This window comes from Lutjanus erythropterus, chromosome 14 (genome assembly GCF_056507025.1).
Source record: "Lutjanus erythropterus isolate fLutEry1 chromosome 14, fLutEry1.hap2, whole genome shotgun sequence".
Classification (NCBI taxonomy): Eukaryota; Metazoa; Chordata; class Actinopteri; order Lutjaniformes; family Lutjanidae; genus Lutjanus; species Lutjanus erythropterus.
This window is the reverse complement of record NC_139330.1, coordinates 9735420-9750611: the sequence shown is the minus strand read 5'-3', so window position 1 is coordinate 9750611 and position 15192 is coordinate 9735420. Positions and strand designations below refer to the sequence as shown.

Here is a 15192-nt window from a genome sequence, read left to right as displayed (position 1 = left end):
ATATGTATTAATAACGTAAACAGTGTTTGAGCTGCATCTGGACGTTGATGATAAGTTATGGTGGGTTTGGTCAGTTGCCTCGGCCCGTCTCTAAACCTCTCACTTATTCCACCCACTCGTCTGGAGAAGCTCAAAGCCAATTTGCAAATTTGCTCACACATTTAAGAAAATGTTACAGATATTAAAAAAAAGCTGCGTAATTTGAGATTTGGTTGCTGTGTGTCTGTAAACCAGATGGGCAGACGGAGGAGCCTCTCTGATTGACGTCAGACCAACACAGATTTTCAGCAGCTGACTTCATGCAGATTTTTAATGCAGTTCTCTTCACTGCTACTGTAGCTTTGAGAAATTCAGTGCTGTGCATTCCAAGGTGGAGCAGTTAATCATATCCTCACCTCCAGCGATGTTTGTACCCACATTGAAAAATGGAGCACTCTCATGTTGCAGCAGCCTGGCACACCTCTCTTTGCTTTGGGAGGAGACAGAGAGCCTATTTACATCCATTTAACTATTTAGTTCATAAGAGGACAAGATCACTGCAGCACCCAGAGACGCAGACCTGCGACATGCGCTGCTGTGGGGACTTGGTCAACTATCTCAGCTGTGGGATGATCCTGACAGGACTGGGGCACCTGGTCCATCACAGTAAGGTTCAGCTCTCCTATGGGCGCCACATGGGACTCTCTCCTCCGGTTCGGACCGTCCCCGCCAGACTAGCCTGGTTCCTCCAGGAGATGCCAGCTCTCCTGATCCCCCTTCTTCTAATGCTCACCTCGCACAAACCCTCCAATCTGGGAAAATACCTGCTGCTTGGGACCTTTTGTGTGCACTACTTTCAAAGGTAAATACAGAGAGAGAAGTCAGGTTTTTGGTCATATAATGTGAGGAGAAGATGAAAATGTAGTTAAAGATGTACAGAAGGAAGGTAGACACCCCCAATCATTCAAAATACATGCAACTATATAAGATTAACCTGTCAGCAGGATAGATTTCTCACATTTAATTTGTTTTTTTGATAAGATTTATGGTTTTTCACCATTTTTTCTTATATATTTTTTTTCTTATATCTATAGTGTTACATCTCACATTTCTTATATTGCCTTATTTTGTTTTATTGCCTCGTTTTACTCATCCTGTTTGTGTGCAGTATGGACGTCTGACAGCATAAGGATTAATGTATTTATCAGGGATCCACACTCCTGGAAATAAGGGTTCCAGAATTTCCCTGACGGGTTGAGGTTCTAACCAGGACCATTTGCTTTTGAAGATCCCTTTTTTAAGAAACATTTTCTCAAGGATTCTTTAAGTCTAACGCTTCCATTAGGAACCCCCTTTTATCCATAGAACCCTTTTTGGAAGTAAGAGTTCTTCAGGGATTATTGAAAACCTTGAAAAACCTTGAAAACTGAAACTCTTTCATGAAGGTTTGTGTGCTCCGTAATATGAAAGGGTTCTCAGTATAACCCCCTGTAGTCTCCCATGGAGACAAGCCAAAGAACCTTACATGGTTCTAATTAGCACCTGTATTTTTAAGAGTGTAGTTGCATTCATTACAGAAGAAAAACAGGACTTTCAAGCAAAAAATGTGCTTTTATCATCTTTTTTTAATCATAATTTTGCCATTGTACTAATAGACACTAGATGCACAACATGTGTTCAGACACTTTGTAAGCGAAAGTAGGAGCCAAATTACACACTTTCAGATGGAGACACTGAAAAAGTGGTTTTGGAAAGCAGATATCCTGCTGCTATAATCTGATGGCTGAAAACACTGTTAGGAATGCACTGGTAACCAAACCTCCCATGAAGAATGGAGCTTAATGGCGCCTTTTTATTCTCTGCACTCATGCTAAATCATTTGTACAAAACCTCTCTGCCTGGTCGTGTGAAACATGTTATTTCCATGTACCAACAGGGATAAAAATGCACTATTATCTCTTGCAAACTGCTGTATCTACTATTTCTTCACCAAACACAGGACATTTGTCTATTCACTGCTGACCAGAGGAGGGCCGTACCCACTGGGTGTGATGGTGTCAGCAGGTTTCTTCTGCTCTCTCAATGGTTTCCTGCAGGGACACTACCTGCTGCATTGTGCCCAATTTGACGATGAATGGTCAGCTGGCTATCGCTATAACACTGGTGGGAACTGTTTATTTTTTGCATCAAAACGTTCGATTTTTAAAACGTAAAAGGCCAAGATTGGGTTGCACCAACAAGGACTTAACCCAACCTCACTTTAAATCATCACAACTTCTAAGCTAGCTTAAAATGAATAAAGTTTAAATTTAAACCTATGAAGTTTTTTTTTTTTTTTTTTTTTTACTTTTTAGCTAGCTAGGAAAGAATGTAGCAGTTTGTTAACTTTTAAACCAGCTAGCAAACATTCTGTTTTTTGTTTTTTACTTTATAGCTAGCCAACAAACAGTGCAGTGTTTTAGAAATATTTTAGTTGGCTAGCAAATATTGTAGCATTTTTCTAACTTTTCAGCTAGCTAATAAACAATGCAATGTTTTATTAACTTTTTGGCTAGCTAGGAAACAATGCAATGTTTTTTTTAAAAACATAGCACCCAAAAGTTAGCAGTTTCCCCCGTCCTTAATGCTTACTTAGTCGTGACAGCACTTGAATTTATTTTTAATATATTAATTTATTTTAATTTGGGTAAGCAAGCATTTCTATATTTATTAAACTCTATTTAATTTAGGTTTACATTACTATACTTTGTTTAACTAAACTGAGATTAATTTTAATTGTGCAACAGAGATTTAGTTTTAAATCTGAATTCACTCATTTTAAACCAAGTTTTGCTAAACTCTGATTAGAACTAATCTTAGATTAATTTATCTTTGTAGGTGTAACCCAGTCCTGAATTGTATAATTTCATATGCCTCATACCTTGAATTTATTTAAGATGTTTGTTTCTAGGTTTACTTCTGTTTTATACTGGAATGACCATCAATATACATAGTGACTATATTCTACGTAATTTGAGGAAACCAGGAGAAGTAATTTACAGGATTCCTACGGGTAAGAAACTGAGATTGCACTGAAATAACCTCTCTCAAACTGTGTGCTTGTAGTAGCATGTGGTTTTCTTAATCTCCTGCAGGAGGTCTGTTTGAATATGTGTCTGGTGCCAACTACTTAGGAGAGATAGTGGAGTGGTTCGGCTATGCTGTAGCCACCTGGTCCCTCCCTGCACTCTCCTTCGCCGTGTTTACCTTGTGTTTTATCGGACCAAGAGCGTATTACCATCACAGGTACTTGTAAGATGTTAATGAATAGCAAAACAGTCCTGACAAGGAACTTGATTTTACCAACATTACCATCTGCCATGTCTGAGTAGCATATGTTATGTTCTGCTCCTCTGTTACAGGTTCTACAGAGAGAAATTTCCAGACTATCCCAAGTTACGAAAGGCTTTGATTCCATTCATTTTCTGAGAGAAAAAGCGCTTTGCTGACATCTTGTAAGACCAGACAATAACGGAACCAACACTAGAAGAGAAGCACAGGAACCTGCACTACACTTGTTGTGATTTTGTTTTTGTTTTGTTGACTGTTATAACAGATTCATTGTTTAACCCTGTCTATACAAACTACTATGGAATAAACTTGCAAAAAGACACTGATGTGTGACAAGAAATAAAAGTTGTTGGGTTTTTTTTGCAAATACTAAACTACAACAACTACAACTTATATGCAACCTGTTCAGATTTCAACAGACATAGTTTGTTCTAAAACAATGTGAACAACAGGATGATGGATAAGAGCAGCCTATCCAGTTGTTTTGCTCCTGTGTCCTTCCACCCCTATTTGGGTGAAAACAACCACTCCGATCGGTCAGTACAAGTCCTGAGGTCTTTGTCAGTTTAAACAAATAAAATAATAAAACCATACTGCTTTTGAGCTGTTAGGAGCCCGAATCCTCCGGCCAGTCTGGTGAACAATTATGCTATGTCTTTGATTATCACCAATCAGCACCGTTACATTGAAAAAGACAAAGAAGTAGGAGTTGATTAGTGTCCTTTCAGTTCAAGTGGAAGAATGTCCCCACCAAGTGCCTGAAGTCAATATAACTTCTGAAAAATAAAAACGGGATTCATTCCTCATTTTGAAACCAAACCAGAGTTCCACGCTGGATAACATGCCTTTTCTGCTAATTCATATCTTGAATTACATATCGCACATCCAGTGCAAGATTAGCAGTTTCTACAGCAACTTGCAAGGCATTGAGTTTAGCCGTGAAGGAGTCAAGCACACGTGGTTGCAGAGTCGTGTCTGTAAGCAGTGGTGCAGGAGAGAACTGTGGGGATTTAGTGTTTAGATAAGTCCATGTCTTATTTGGGCCGCTTTGCACCAAACCACAGCCACAGACACTCGAGCTATCCTCCATGTGTTCTTTCATGACATCTGCGGGGAGAGTCCAGTGGTGAGCGTGAGTCAGGTCCATTAAAGAGTTCCCACCGTCATGCTCCAGCGCTGCAGCCACAGACTCCAGAGAGCGGCAGAACCCCTCCACGCCACGAAGATACTCTGTCTGTGAGCACCCTAACATCGCTACTGTCTCTGTCACTTCATTCACACTCTAAAAATACAGCACAATCAAAGCTTGTTTTAATGTCAAGGTATGTGGAATCAACAATAATGAACTGGATTAAAACTTAACACTGGCTCTCACCTTGTGCCTGATGTAAGCAGACAAGTGGGTCTCGGTGCACCCACCTCCGAGCAAGGCAGATGGTTCCCTCAGGGTGAGCCGCAACACATGTTCTGCCTTCTGACACGCCACCTTTAACAGACACACAGACGGAAATGAACACGTCAGTTCATCTGTCATTCCAAGCTGATGTCTGTGTGAAAAAAGAGTTAAAAGTTTTTTTAAAAAATAACTGATGCCAGTTGAAGGATGCAGAAAGGAGAAGTAAATCTCTCCCCCTGGCTGTGTTTGTGAAGCACTCTAGCTTTATGGAGCCATATATTATTTAGCATATTTATGCTTTACAGAATGAAGTGAAACCCCCTGAGGTCAACAGAACAGTCCCAACACGCCTCACTTTATCTTACCTTCAGCTCGTTTAACATCGTCTCGTTCCTGTGGCAGACAATCATCGTACAGATCGCTGACTCCTCAGCAGGAGGGTGTAAATGCAGCATTGTCTTGGATCCAAACCGCCTAATACTGAGATCCCTCACCTTCCCATAGGCCTTTACTGGGATTGTGGTATGTAATGTGGCCACAGGCTGAGCACCTATTTGTTAAAGAGGACAGAAGTGAAAGAGGGGGACAAGGATTAGATTTATTCAATCTAGAGATGCACAATTAATATTATCGAAATCGAAATATAGTCAAGCGCAATATCTAAACAGTTTTTGAGTGAAGATGAAAGATGCAAAAATGATCATAAGTTTTTACCATATTGTGCAGCATTAGTACATTCACAATTTCACATCAAAAAGAAATTGCAAACCTCCATGAAAGCATTTACTGCAAGTCTTAATGCATTTACATACATTCCAGTATTCTAACCCACAATATTCTTTTTTTTTTTTAAGCGGCTTCTCTGGCTGTATCACGACATTTTATAATATTGAAAGTACCGAAACTATTCTAAAATTATCTGTGCTCATTCAAGACCAGGAGTTCAGTTCAGTCTTTGTTGTCCTGCCTAAAATGTGGCTTGTAGCATCACAATAACAGACACTGTTAGATGACTTTTTTCTGTACCAGCACTGTTTGCAGGTTGTACTACATGATTGTTGTAGCCAAAGAATTAATTCAGAATTCATAACAATATTATCACAATATCTTTAGAGAATTAGAAAAAAACAAATGAATGCTATCAGTCAGATTTATCTTTAACTTTGTTTATTGTGCATCTTTTTTGGCAAATGAATTACACTCAAAATATGAGCTTAGGCAGGACTACAACCATAAATTTACAAAAGCGTACAAAAAGTGCGATTACATTTAATGAATAGGGAAAGGGTGTGTGTATAGGGGGCTTTGGGGGAGACAGATGAAGTCTATTATCTTATTTAAAAGTCCTGTGGTATCTAAAGGCTTGTCTAAATTATTTAAAATTTGAAATAATGGATCCACCCTGGATTTAAGTCATTTAAGACAGAGGCCTACCTGTCAGCTGGGTGAGTGGCTCCATGAGAGTGATTCCCAGTCTCTCGATCACAATGACACCATGACTCCTCAGGTATTGCTGTAGGACTGGGTGTATGACCCTCTGGCACACAAACAGCTTCACCCCATCTTTAACCACCTGTTTGCCGAGCTCCAGGAGTCCATCCAGGATCTGTGAGTCTGTGTCTACACCTGGGTGCACCTCAATCATCCCATCTCCTAGTTCGGAAAGGTCCCCAGCAAGAGATGCACTGAACAACGCCATCTGCAGTGGATCTGAATGCAGGTTCTCCACCTTGACATCAGGCAGGTCCAGCAGTAAACCTGGAAACACTGCAGAGTTCAGCACAGAGTGGCCTTCAACAGAGACAGTGACTGTTCTGCCCAGTCTGACTGTACCTGGGCTGTTACAGGGGACAGAAAGCAGAAAAGCTTGTACTGCCAACCTGCTGATGTGCAGTGCCTCCGCCTCTGTGAGCACACATGCTGGTTTGCTGGAGATAATACTGTGAGCCAGTCTGATCAAGTTCTGGCTGCTGCAAAAGTCCAGCTTCACTTTGCAGCCACAGTCCTCTTGTTGTAGGTAAGTGGTGCACACACCCAGTAGGTGCTTGTTCACTCTGATGGCCACGTTTCCTCTGAGACCAGACTGCTTGGCTTGCTCAATGAGGGACAAACAAAGAATGGCAGCAAACAAACCGCAGTCACTGAAGCGAGAAACGTGGTTGAGGATGGAGGTTTTGATCAGATTGATGAACGGCTGTGAGGAGGAGATGGCTGGAAGGAGAACTGAGGAGGTCGAGGTGGTTATAACCTGCCCCCCAATGTTGTTATGAACTTGTTTTAGTCGACCTGTCGGACCAAAGCAAGATCTGAGTAGCTGCAAGAGCAAATGAAGCTTGTTACAAATATCAGTGTTGTCCAGAGGTAGATCCGTGCAAACGGATGGAGACTTCTTGACGTGTCGAGACATCCTGAAAACAGGCTGTCGACAGCCAAACGTGACAGAAGTCGCTTTGTTAAAGGTTAAATAGTGAGGCTACATTTTGACCGGTGGCAGTAAAACGACTTACAAACGACTGTGGTGTCATTTAGACTGTTTGTTTAGCGAAATGTAATAGAAAACGTTACCTCGCTGCTTCCATGTTAAGCACACGATTGGATAGTGGGATCAATACCATTGCCTGACAAAAAATCAACAAATTCTCGATGCAGCTTTTATCATAGTGAACTAAAAATAATCAAACATTACTTGTTTTATATCATAATGGATATTGCTTGATTACAATAAATTCTGAATAAAATTTGCCGAAGTATAATGTCGAAATTGACACAGGCTTTTCCAATATGCAACTCGTTTCCATGGTAGCGGTAACAGCGTCGGGTCCTAGTGGGGTCCTATTCTATAAACAGTCACATTCTCTCAGTGGTCCATAGAAATAAGCTGCTGTCACGACAGAAAATCAACAGAAAACTCAATAAGTCTACAACCCTTGTACTGAGATGAACAATCACTTTGCTACCGTATTTTACGTAAAAAAAAATCATCCGCTGAAACCTCTGACTCTTTGACGTTATTGGCCGTGTCTAGAGAGGAACCCTTAATTTGCGCAACCCTCGCGAGATTTGTACGCGTTTTAACGCAAGATCAGGTAGTTTAGGGACAAACATGGTTTGAGTTAAAACGTTTAATCTCGCGAGATCTTTCGCGGGTCTGGGGTTCTCTTCTTCACGCAACCGGTGTGATCATACTGCAAACTGGATGTGACGTCAGTTCCTGGCGTCTCATCGTTTTGACAAAAATTCAAAATTGTTGGCGGTACAGAATCTTGTTAATTTTAATGTACTGAACGTTACATAACGTTATATCAACCGACTTTGCTTTTTTGCACTTTTGAAGAGCCATTAACGTGTTATTTGCTAGTGGTGGCTAAACGTTAGAGCCATCGTGTTGTTTCTTTGAACGCTAATCATTCGTCTTGTTAACACAGCTGTTCAAATTAATTGAACCGACAGCCAGCTGGATAAACCCGTACGTTACACAAACCAAGCTAAGTTAGTTAATTAATAGTAGTTAATTGTTCAACGGCTTTAGCTTTAATGTGCATTATTGTGTTCAGGGGAATGCTTATAGGAAATTAAGAAGAAGAAGACAAGAAAGTAAATATTGTGTAAGTAATAACAAACGTACCAAGGTAATGTCAACAGATGAATGAGGTCACTGTACACTTCCTTAAAGGGATTGTTCACACTAATTCAAAAATTCTAATTTCCCTGATACCCGTAGTGCTTTTTATTTATCTAGTTTGTTTCTGAATGCTGAGTTTTGGGGATACTGGCCACAGAGATGTCTGCCTAAAGTAATAATTTAAGTCTTTTTTTTAAAATGACAATTTGGACTGGACAATATATTGATATCGTGATACAAGACTTTATATTATCTTATACTTGGATATGTGATAAGATATAAATTGTGTTGTCTTTTCCTGGTTTTAAAGGCTGCATTACCTTTACCCACTTAGTCATTATATCCACATCACTGATGATTATTTATCAAAAATATTAGTAGTTTGAGTTCTTCAGATCCTGTCAATGAAATACAATGACTATGATTCTTAAAATCTGAAGTGGTAGTACTGATCATCAGGAATTTTATTGTGAAGCCAATTATAGTTTCAGCCCTGTTTTGTTCATATTGCCCAGCCCTACTTTATGTCATGTTAAATCAACTCAATCAACTTTTTTGAGAATCAGTGCTATTGTATTTTGGAGAAAATGTGTTTATCAAGATTTGTATGATATGGTATAGCCTAAAAATGCTGAGATATAAATTCTAAGTCATATTGCTCGGTCCTACTCCAAAGCAATGTCTCTTTCCAAAAATCATGCCCTGCTCTGAGCACCACAAACAAGCTGGACAAGACAGCTAGAGTAATTTTCTTCAGAAGGTGGTAAAGAAAGCCAGCCAGGATTAGCTACACATTATCTACCATGTTTGATCATTGTAGCGTGTGTTTGGCCACCCTGTAATCCATGCTTGTGCACTTGTTTCAGGTGAAACTTGCTGACTGCTGTGTTCACTACAATGGCTCCTCTCAAATTTGTTATTAAGGTGAGTGAAAAAGAATGATCAAGTATACAGAAACTTACAGTGCAGCGTTGTGTTATAAAAAATACTTAAATAGCAATGTCTTCTTTTAAAATATTCAATATTGTTTCCAACAGCAATTTAAACTTTTGGTGGTACATTAGTTTTTTTGAACCTACTTTTTGAATAAAGCTGAGCATGAACATATAGAGGAAACTGCAGGTAAGAGTTAAAAAAATTCAGATTTATTAAATATTTTGAAAAAAGCATATAGAAGTAGTAAGTTTAGATTTGTGATAATATATTATAGCTCTGCTGTGATTCATCAGTTATTAAATTAATCTCCAACAACTTAATAATCGATTTATCAGTTTGAGTCATTTTTAAGGAAAAAAGTCAAAATTCTGATTCCAGCTTCTTTAATGTGAATATTTTCTGGATTCTTGACTCCTCTATGACAGTAAACTGATTATCTTTGGGTTGTGGGCAAAACAAGACATTTGAGCTCGTCCTCTTGGGCTCTGGGAAACACTGATACATGTTTTTCACCATTCTCTGACATTTTATGAACTTAACAACTAACAATTACTCAATTAATCTTGAAAAGAGTCATCAGATTAATCGATAATAAAAATAATCTCAGTCAGTTCTGTACCTGTTTTACATTGTAAAAGCAGGTATCACAAAAAACTGATGACCAAAAGTAAAAAGTTATCATCTGAACCCATGATGGCCACGTTGTGAACATATACGAATGTCATGTGTTGGAAAATCTTTTGTTTCTGAGCAAAGGAGTTCTTGGGTGCTTTTCACAGGCCACAAAGCCTCATAATTACTTTAAACAAAATGTTTCCCCTCACAAAATGCATACTAGATACTAAAGAATGAGTGACTGAATCTGCATTTGATTAAAGCTTTTCAGCTTTTGTCAGTGTTCATGATAAACAACTATGTTTGTGTTATTGCCAAACAGTAGAACTGCTACAGACACTACTTCCAGAAAGTGGCTAGAGTTATTATGGTCTGTGCTAAACCACTGAGAAGCTGTTGTGCCGTAGGGGAAAATATGCAATACAAGGGAATACAGTATGCATGAGACATCTTCAGAGTATTCACTGCTCTGTTCCTCTCTGCGACAGATTCTTTGGCCACTAGGGGGAAGTACAGATACACGTTTGAACTCTTTTGCTTCCACATTCTGATGTTGTTATTCATCCCTTAGCGCAGATTATTCAGAGTTTCTGGTCACCTTTTGCAAATCTCAACTGACTGCCTCCCTGAGAGCCTTTTGTTAATGGGCAGAGCCATACAGAGGAAACTCATTCTATTAAAAAGCCAAGCTGTTCATCCTCAGTCTGATGCTCTGTCAGGAATAATGCACATCAGATGTTTTTGTTAAGTGCAGGAAAAGCCACTGGTTTCTCTTTTGTTGATGTTTCATTTATTGAGAGTTTTGGACGAGGGCTGCAGACATTCGCACTGATCTCTCACATCCTCCGTAATGCCATGTGTGCCTAGTTGACCAGATATTGCATTCACTCCCTTTATTTGTTTCATATGCATGCCTGCGTACAGGCTACCCCACCACCACTCCCCTCAGTTGGTTGTGGGAGAGTAAAACCCTGGAGGTTCACGGAAGGTTCCTTCCCACTGGGCACATAATGATACTGTTGTGTTACTCTGCCTGAGAAAATGCACACAGCCTCTACCAGGCTTAACCAGCTAACCACAAACAAGTATGTTAGAAGGGATCAGTCCAAACAATAGCATTCAAGGCGCTACCCTGGGCTCCTTTGTCACAAAATGAACGCCACTGCCACCATGATTTCTAATGAACGAATTAACTCTAATTAAAGTTACAAAGGAGTTTTTAACTACTTATGAAACAGTCTCAATTTATTACTGATGCCTCCATATGACCTACATAAGTTAATGAAACCATCCAATGGAAGACTATTTCTGTACAGTTATATTTAATTCCTGCCACTAGGTTGGATTCTTCTTGAGATTCATTTTATTTTTGATGTTATGTACAGACCCACGCAGAATCTGAACCGTCAAAAATTGGTGACATCTCAGCAGATTTTTCTCAGGTGATTTTATTTTTAAAGTTATATGCAGGACCACATGGAATTTTGACGACATTTACACAGATTTTCCGCAGATTTTTCACTGATTTTAAATAAATAGACATGCTCAGCTCAGTGTTATCAAGCACATTACCTTTTATTTATGTGTTAATTTATTTGTTTTTGTACTGTATATGTTGAAGTGGTGATTGTTGTGGGATGAATGATTAATGGTTAAAGGTTCTGCAAATGACCTGTTTGTGGTAATTTTTGGTTGTTTTGATGTATTGTATGCTTATGTTTGCTCAAAAACGATCTCTGTTATGAATATTGTCTGTCACAGTCTAAGCAAAAAATTTCTGCAGATTTTCTTTCTTGGTCATGACTGAAAAAAAAAATAGTTTGGGCTTGATATGTTGTTGTTATTGCTGTGGAAACACTACCGCTTTTGTCCACAAGGGCCTCCAAAATCAACTTCCCTATAGTAGCTTTAAAGAAATCTGAACAGAGGCATTGTTTTCCTAAATGCACGCTGTAAACTCTGCCTGCCAGCTTGCACAGAGGGCGAGGATTATTGAAGCAATTATGAATTACGTTCCTGGATTCACCACGCCATGTTTAGTAGGCCATTCAGCAGCCTGTTTTATGATTCTTTCTCCTAAGATCTTTTCAAAGCAGCTCCCTTTCTGTTCTGTGGAACTGCAGGAGGTGCTGGTATGCTCCTTCTTAAATGGGCTTAGACTATATAGTGACCTGCCACTTCTCAGACCTCCCGAAAAGGGCCTGCAGGCTAAAACACTGATCCACTGAAGCTGCTCACTGTCTGCCAGGACATTACCGCTGCAGAGCCCTGCAATCTGCCTTCTATTAGCAATATGCACTGCTGACTTTCTAACCATCTAATGTCGTCGGTTGAGACAGAGTTTTTTGGGGAATTAAAGATTGAGGTATCACAGAGCAATGTAATGTCAGAGGTTTATGTGCTGTTTAGTGTTGTTGTCACTGTGCAGATGAGCTCATATCAGACCACACATCATCATTTGTACATGCAGTCTGAAACATTTTGACATTTTCCAACTTCTTTCAGAAGACAAAATGACAAGGGTAAGAAAAAAGCTCCCTTTCATCTCAGCGCTACAGAATTCACATTTGCTAATGAGGCCAAACACTCCTCAGCCTGCTGTTTCTCTCTATCTACCAACTTCTCAAGGATGTGTCTGCCTGAGTTTTGTTTGCTGAGTGTTACCTGGAGATATTCCTGTCTGTTCTTGCTGCTGGAATTCCACTCTTGGGTTGTGTCTCTTTTTATCATCAAATAAAGAGGACTCAGGTGTGCTAACATTCACCTGAATGAAGGGAGCTTTGCACACAAAACACTTCCGCGCACTATCTGTAAATAACATTCGCCTCAATTATAATCACGTCTCAAGCTTCGCCGCTCAGTCTCTGGCAGTTTGAAGAATTGGAGGAGAAACATTTTTTTTAAAGGGGGAAACCCAGGTGACTCACAGCACAGAAAGAACTGGGAATGAGGCAAATAAAGCCTGAGAGCGAGGTTGTCACACCCACAGATCTAAAGAGCTCCCCTGGGTGCTCTGCAGACTTGCAGAAAGTCAGAAAAAGAGAGAGACAAAGGGAGAGTGGGAGAGATGCAAGTTTTATTGAGTGAGACCGCATCTGCTGCCCCTTCTCTCCCAATGTAAACATCTGCGGCTGGTTAGTGTTAGCCTCTGAGCTAAGTGCAGTCCGAGAGGGTCTGGTTCTTATACGGCGCGATAGCAATGGCAAAGGGCAGCGAGGTGGGGAGGCGGGTGAAGCTGCTCGAGGAGTTTTGGGCCCGGTGCCCAACTCAGAGCAGCACAGGCGGGAGGATGGAGAGCCGGGTCTGGGAGAGAGATAAGGGAAGGTAGAGAGTGTTTTGGGAACTGAGAGTGATATAGACCAGAGCCCCGAAGACTAGAAAGGGAAAGGAGCCGTCAGAGAGTTTGAGTCAGGATTTGTTTATTTACAGACAGAAAATATGAAGGAATTTTCTCATGTTTTGCTGTGGACTGTGTGGCCAGCCTCGGTCTCAAATGTTTCTAATGTTTTTTTTTTTTTTTTTGTCTTTGTTAACTCTTTTATTCCTGCGGGTCATGGATATCAGATTGGCAGTGGGGAGAATTAGGATAGAGAAGTTGAGCTTAGCCTGCAGGAAGACTCAGTCCCATTCATTCACTGTGTGACAGAACACAAAAGATGGCACAATAAAGGATTTGGTATTAAGTAGCGCTCCTTGCCGCCTCTCTTTCAGCACTGAGCCTCTGTTCATGACGCTAAAAAGCCCGAGCAAGACACAGAACAAAGCGGTGCTGGCCCACTTTAGTATGTATGAAAAGAGTAACTTCCTCTAGAACTTGGCCCTTTATCAAACCTTTCTTTCCAACAACAGCGACAGTTGCTCAGAGTATTGCCTTAAATGTGTCAAAGCAAAGTACACAAAATAGGATCGCTCATGAATATGTCAGGTTCATTAATTCCTATAGGGCCCTGCGAATGATACTGGTGAGATTGTGTTACAGAGATAGTTATATGTGGTTGGAAATCTGAGTGATATGTTGCTGAAAAATCTGTCACGATAAAATATTTAATTTCAGTTGATATTGTTGTTACGTCTCGCTCCTTTAATCATAACATAATTCAAGTGGTTGGTGAGAAAACTAGACTTCTGTTCCTCCTCTTGTTTTCAGGCTTTAGAAAATCCAGCCCATGACACACACAGTTTGATAAGATAGTTGATTGTTGAGTATTTCATGACCTGCACGCTTAAATCGCGGCCTGTTTCGAGCCATTTAACCACTGTTCCTGCAAGGCTAAGCTTATATACATTAGTCAAGTATAACTGAGCATATGATCAAATCTTTGACTTTATGAATGAATGTCATTATGTTAAGAATATTACACGGCAGTCAGTCCACATGAGCGTCCTCTCTCTTTGTCTCTGTCATTCTCTCATTGTTGCGACTGCGAGTCTGCATCGCACTATTTTAATCAAAACAACTGTGAAAAGACACCTCACTGCAAAAGCTGTGGTCTGTCAGGGACCGTTTGCTTTGGTGATGATTCAATTTTCAATCGCTTAGAAAAACAAATTATGTGAACTGAATATTTTATGTCCTCATCTGGAGGAAAAAAGCAGTGCACCTTTAATGACCAATTTTTAATAAATGCCAGGAGAAAAAGCTTGAATTTTACTACTTTTTTTTAGATTTTAATCATCTCACTTTGAATCTAACCACTTTATTTATCAATGCACACATACTCCCACGTTGATGGCACAACACACCTGTTAAATGATTTGCTGTTTGCGTGTCACTCAAAGCACGCTCCATTATCAAGGGATACGATTGGCTGTTTTTGAAACAGGTTGTATTCGTAAGGTGCTTTCATGGCGTCGGTTTGCATTTACTGTGTTTAAGTGAAACTACTGAACGTTTTATTGCATAATTTCTTGTTGCTATTGATGAAATGTCAAATGCTGAACTGCAGTTTTAGGCATATGTGGTAGCATTTGCTAAGAGGACTGTTTCAAAGTTGTTTATCTTATTTTTGGCTCACTGTATTTTTAGGTACTTTGCTCAGTGTTCTTGTGGTCTGTAGTATTACTGCATCTACATAGTAGGCTGCTTGCAGAGATCTCTCTAAAGAGGGGCCGTAGCTGGGCTCTAAGGGGGGATACATGGAGGTCATAGTTCATGACAGAGTTCAGCTTAGAGATCCACAGGTCACTCTTTGTGCTGGGACTTGACAAATTTAGACCACATGATGTGATTGTAGTCAGAGCCTTTGTGTAAAATTAGATTCCGCTGCTTTTTTTTTTTTTTTTTGTCTTATCTGCCACACTCAACACAAACATC

General features: G+C 39.9%; 3 protein-coding genes across 3 annotated transcripts in view; 2 read left to right on the top strand and 1 right to left on the bottom strand.

Annotated features, from left to right (window-relative positions):
- The first annotated feature begins 375 nt into the window (after positions 1–375).
- On the top strand, positions 376–3631 carry srd5a2b (steroid-5-alpha-reductase, alpha polypeptide 2b). The gene is made up of 5 exons (XM_084736321.1): positions 376–841; positions 1979–2142; positions 2930–3031; positions 3114–3264; positions 3381–3631. Exons 1-5 carry the CDS (start codon positions 426–428, stop codon positions 3445–3447), a joined length of 900 nt encoding a protein of 299 aa, XP_084592447.1. The 5' UTR covers positions 376–425; the 3' UTR covers positions 3448–3631.
- Positions 3632–3699: 68 nt separating this feature from the next.
- On the bottom strand, positions 3700–7288 carry mkks (MKKS centrosomal shuttling protein). The gene is made up of 4 exons (XM_084736320.1): positions 6140–7288; positions 5071–5255; positions 4685–4795; positions 3700–4591 (listed from the first exon to the last, which is right to left on the bottom strand). The coding sequence occupies exons 1-4, from the start codon at positions 7110–7112 to the stop codon at positions 4163–4165; spliced, it is 1698 nt and encodes a 565-aa protein (XP_084592446.1). The 5' UTR covers positions 7113–7288; the 3' UTR covers positions 3700–4162.
- A 1876-nt stretch (positions 7289–9164) lies between these two features.
- Positions 9165–15192, top strand: part of slx4ip (SLX4 interacting protein) — a 47808-nt gene continuing 41780 nt past the window's right edge. Inside the window, exon 1 of the mRNA XM_084735886.1 lies at positions 9165–9251. Coding sequence (XP_084592012.1) covers positions 9225–9251 — 27 coding nt within the window. The 5' untranslated portion in view covers positions 9165–9224. The remainder of the gene's footprint in view (positions 9252–15192) is intronic.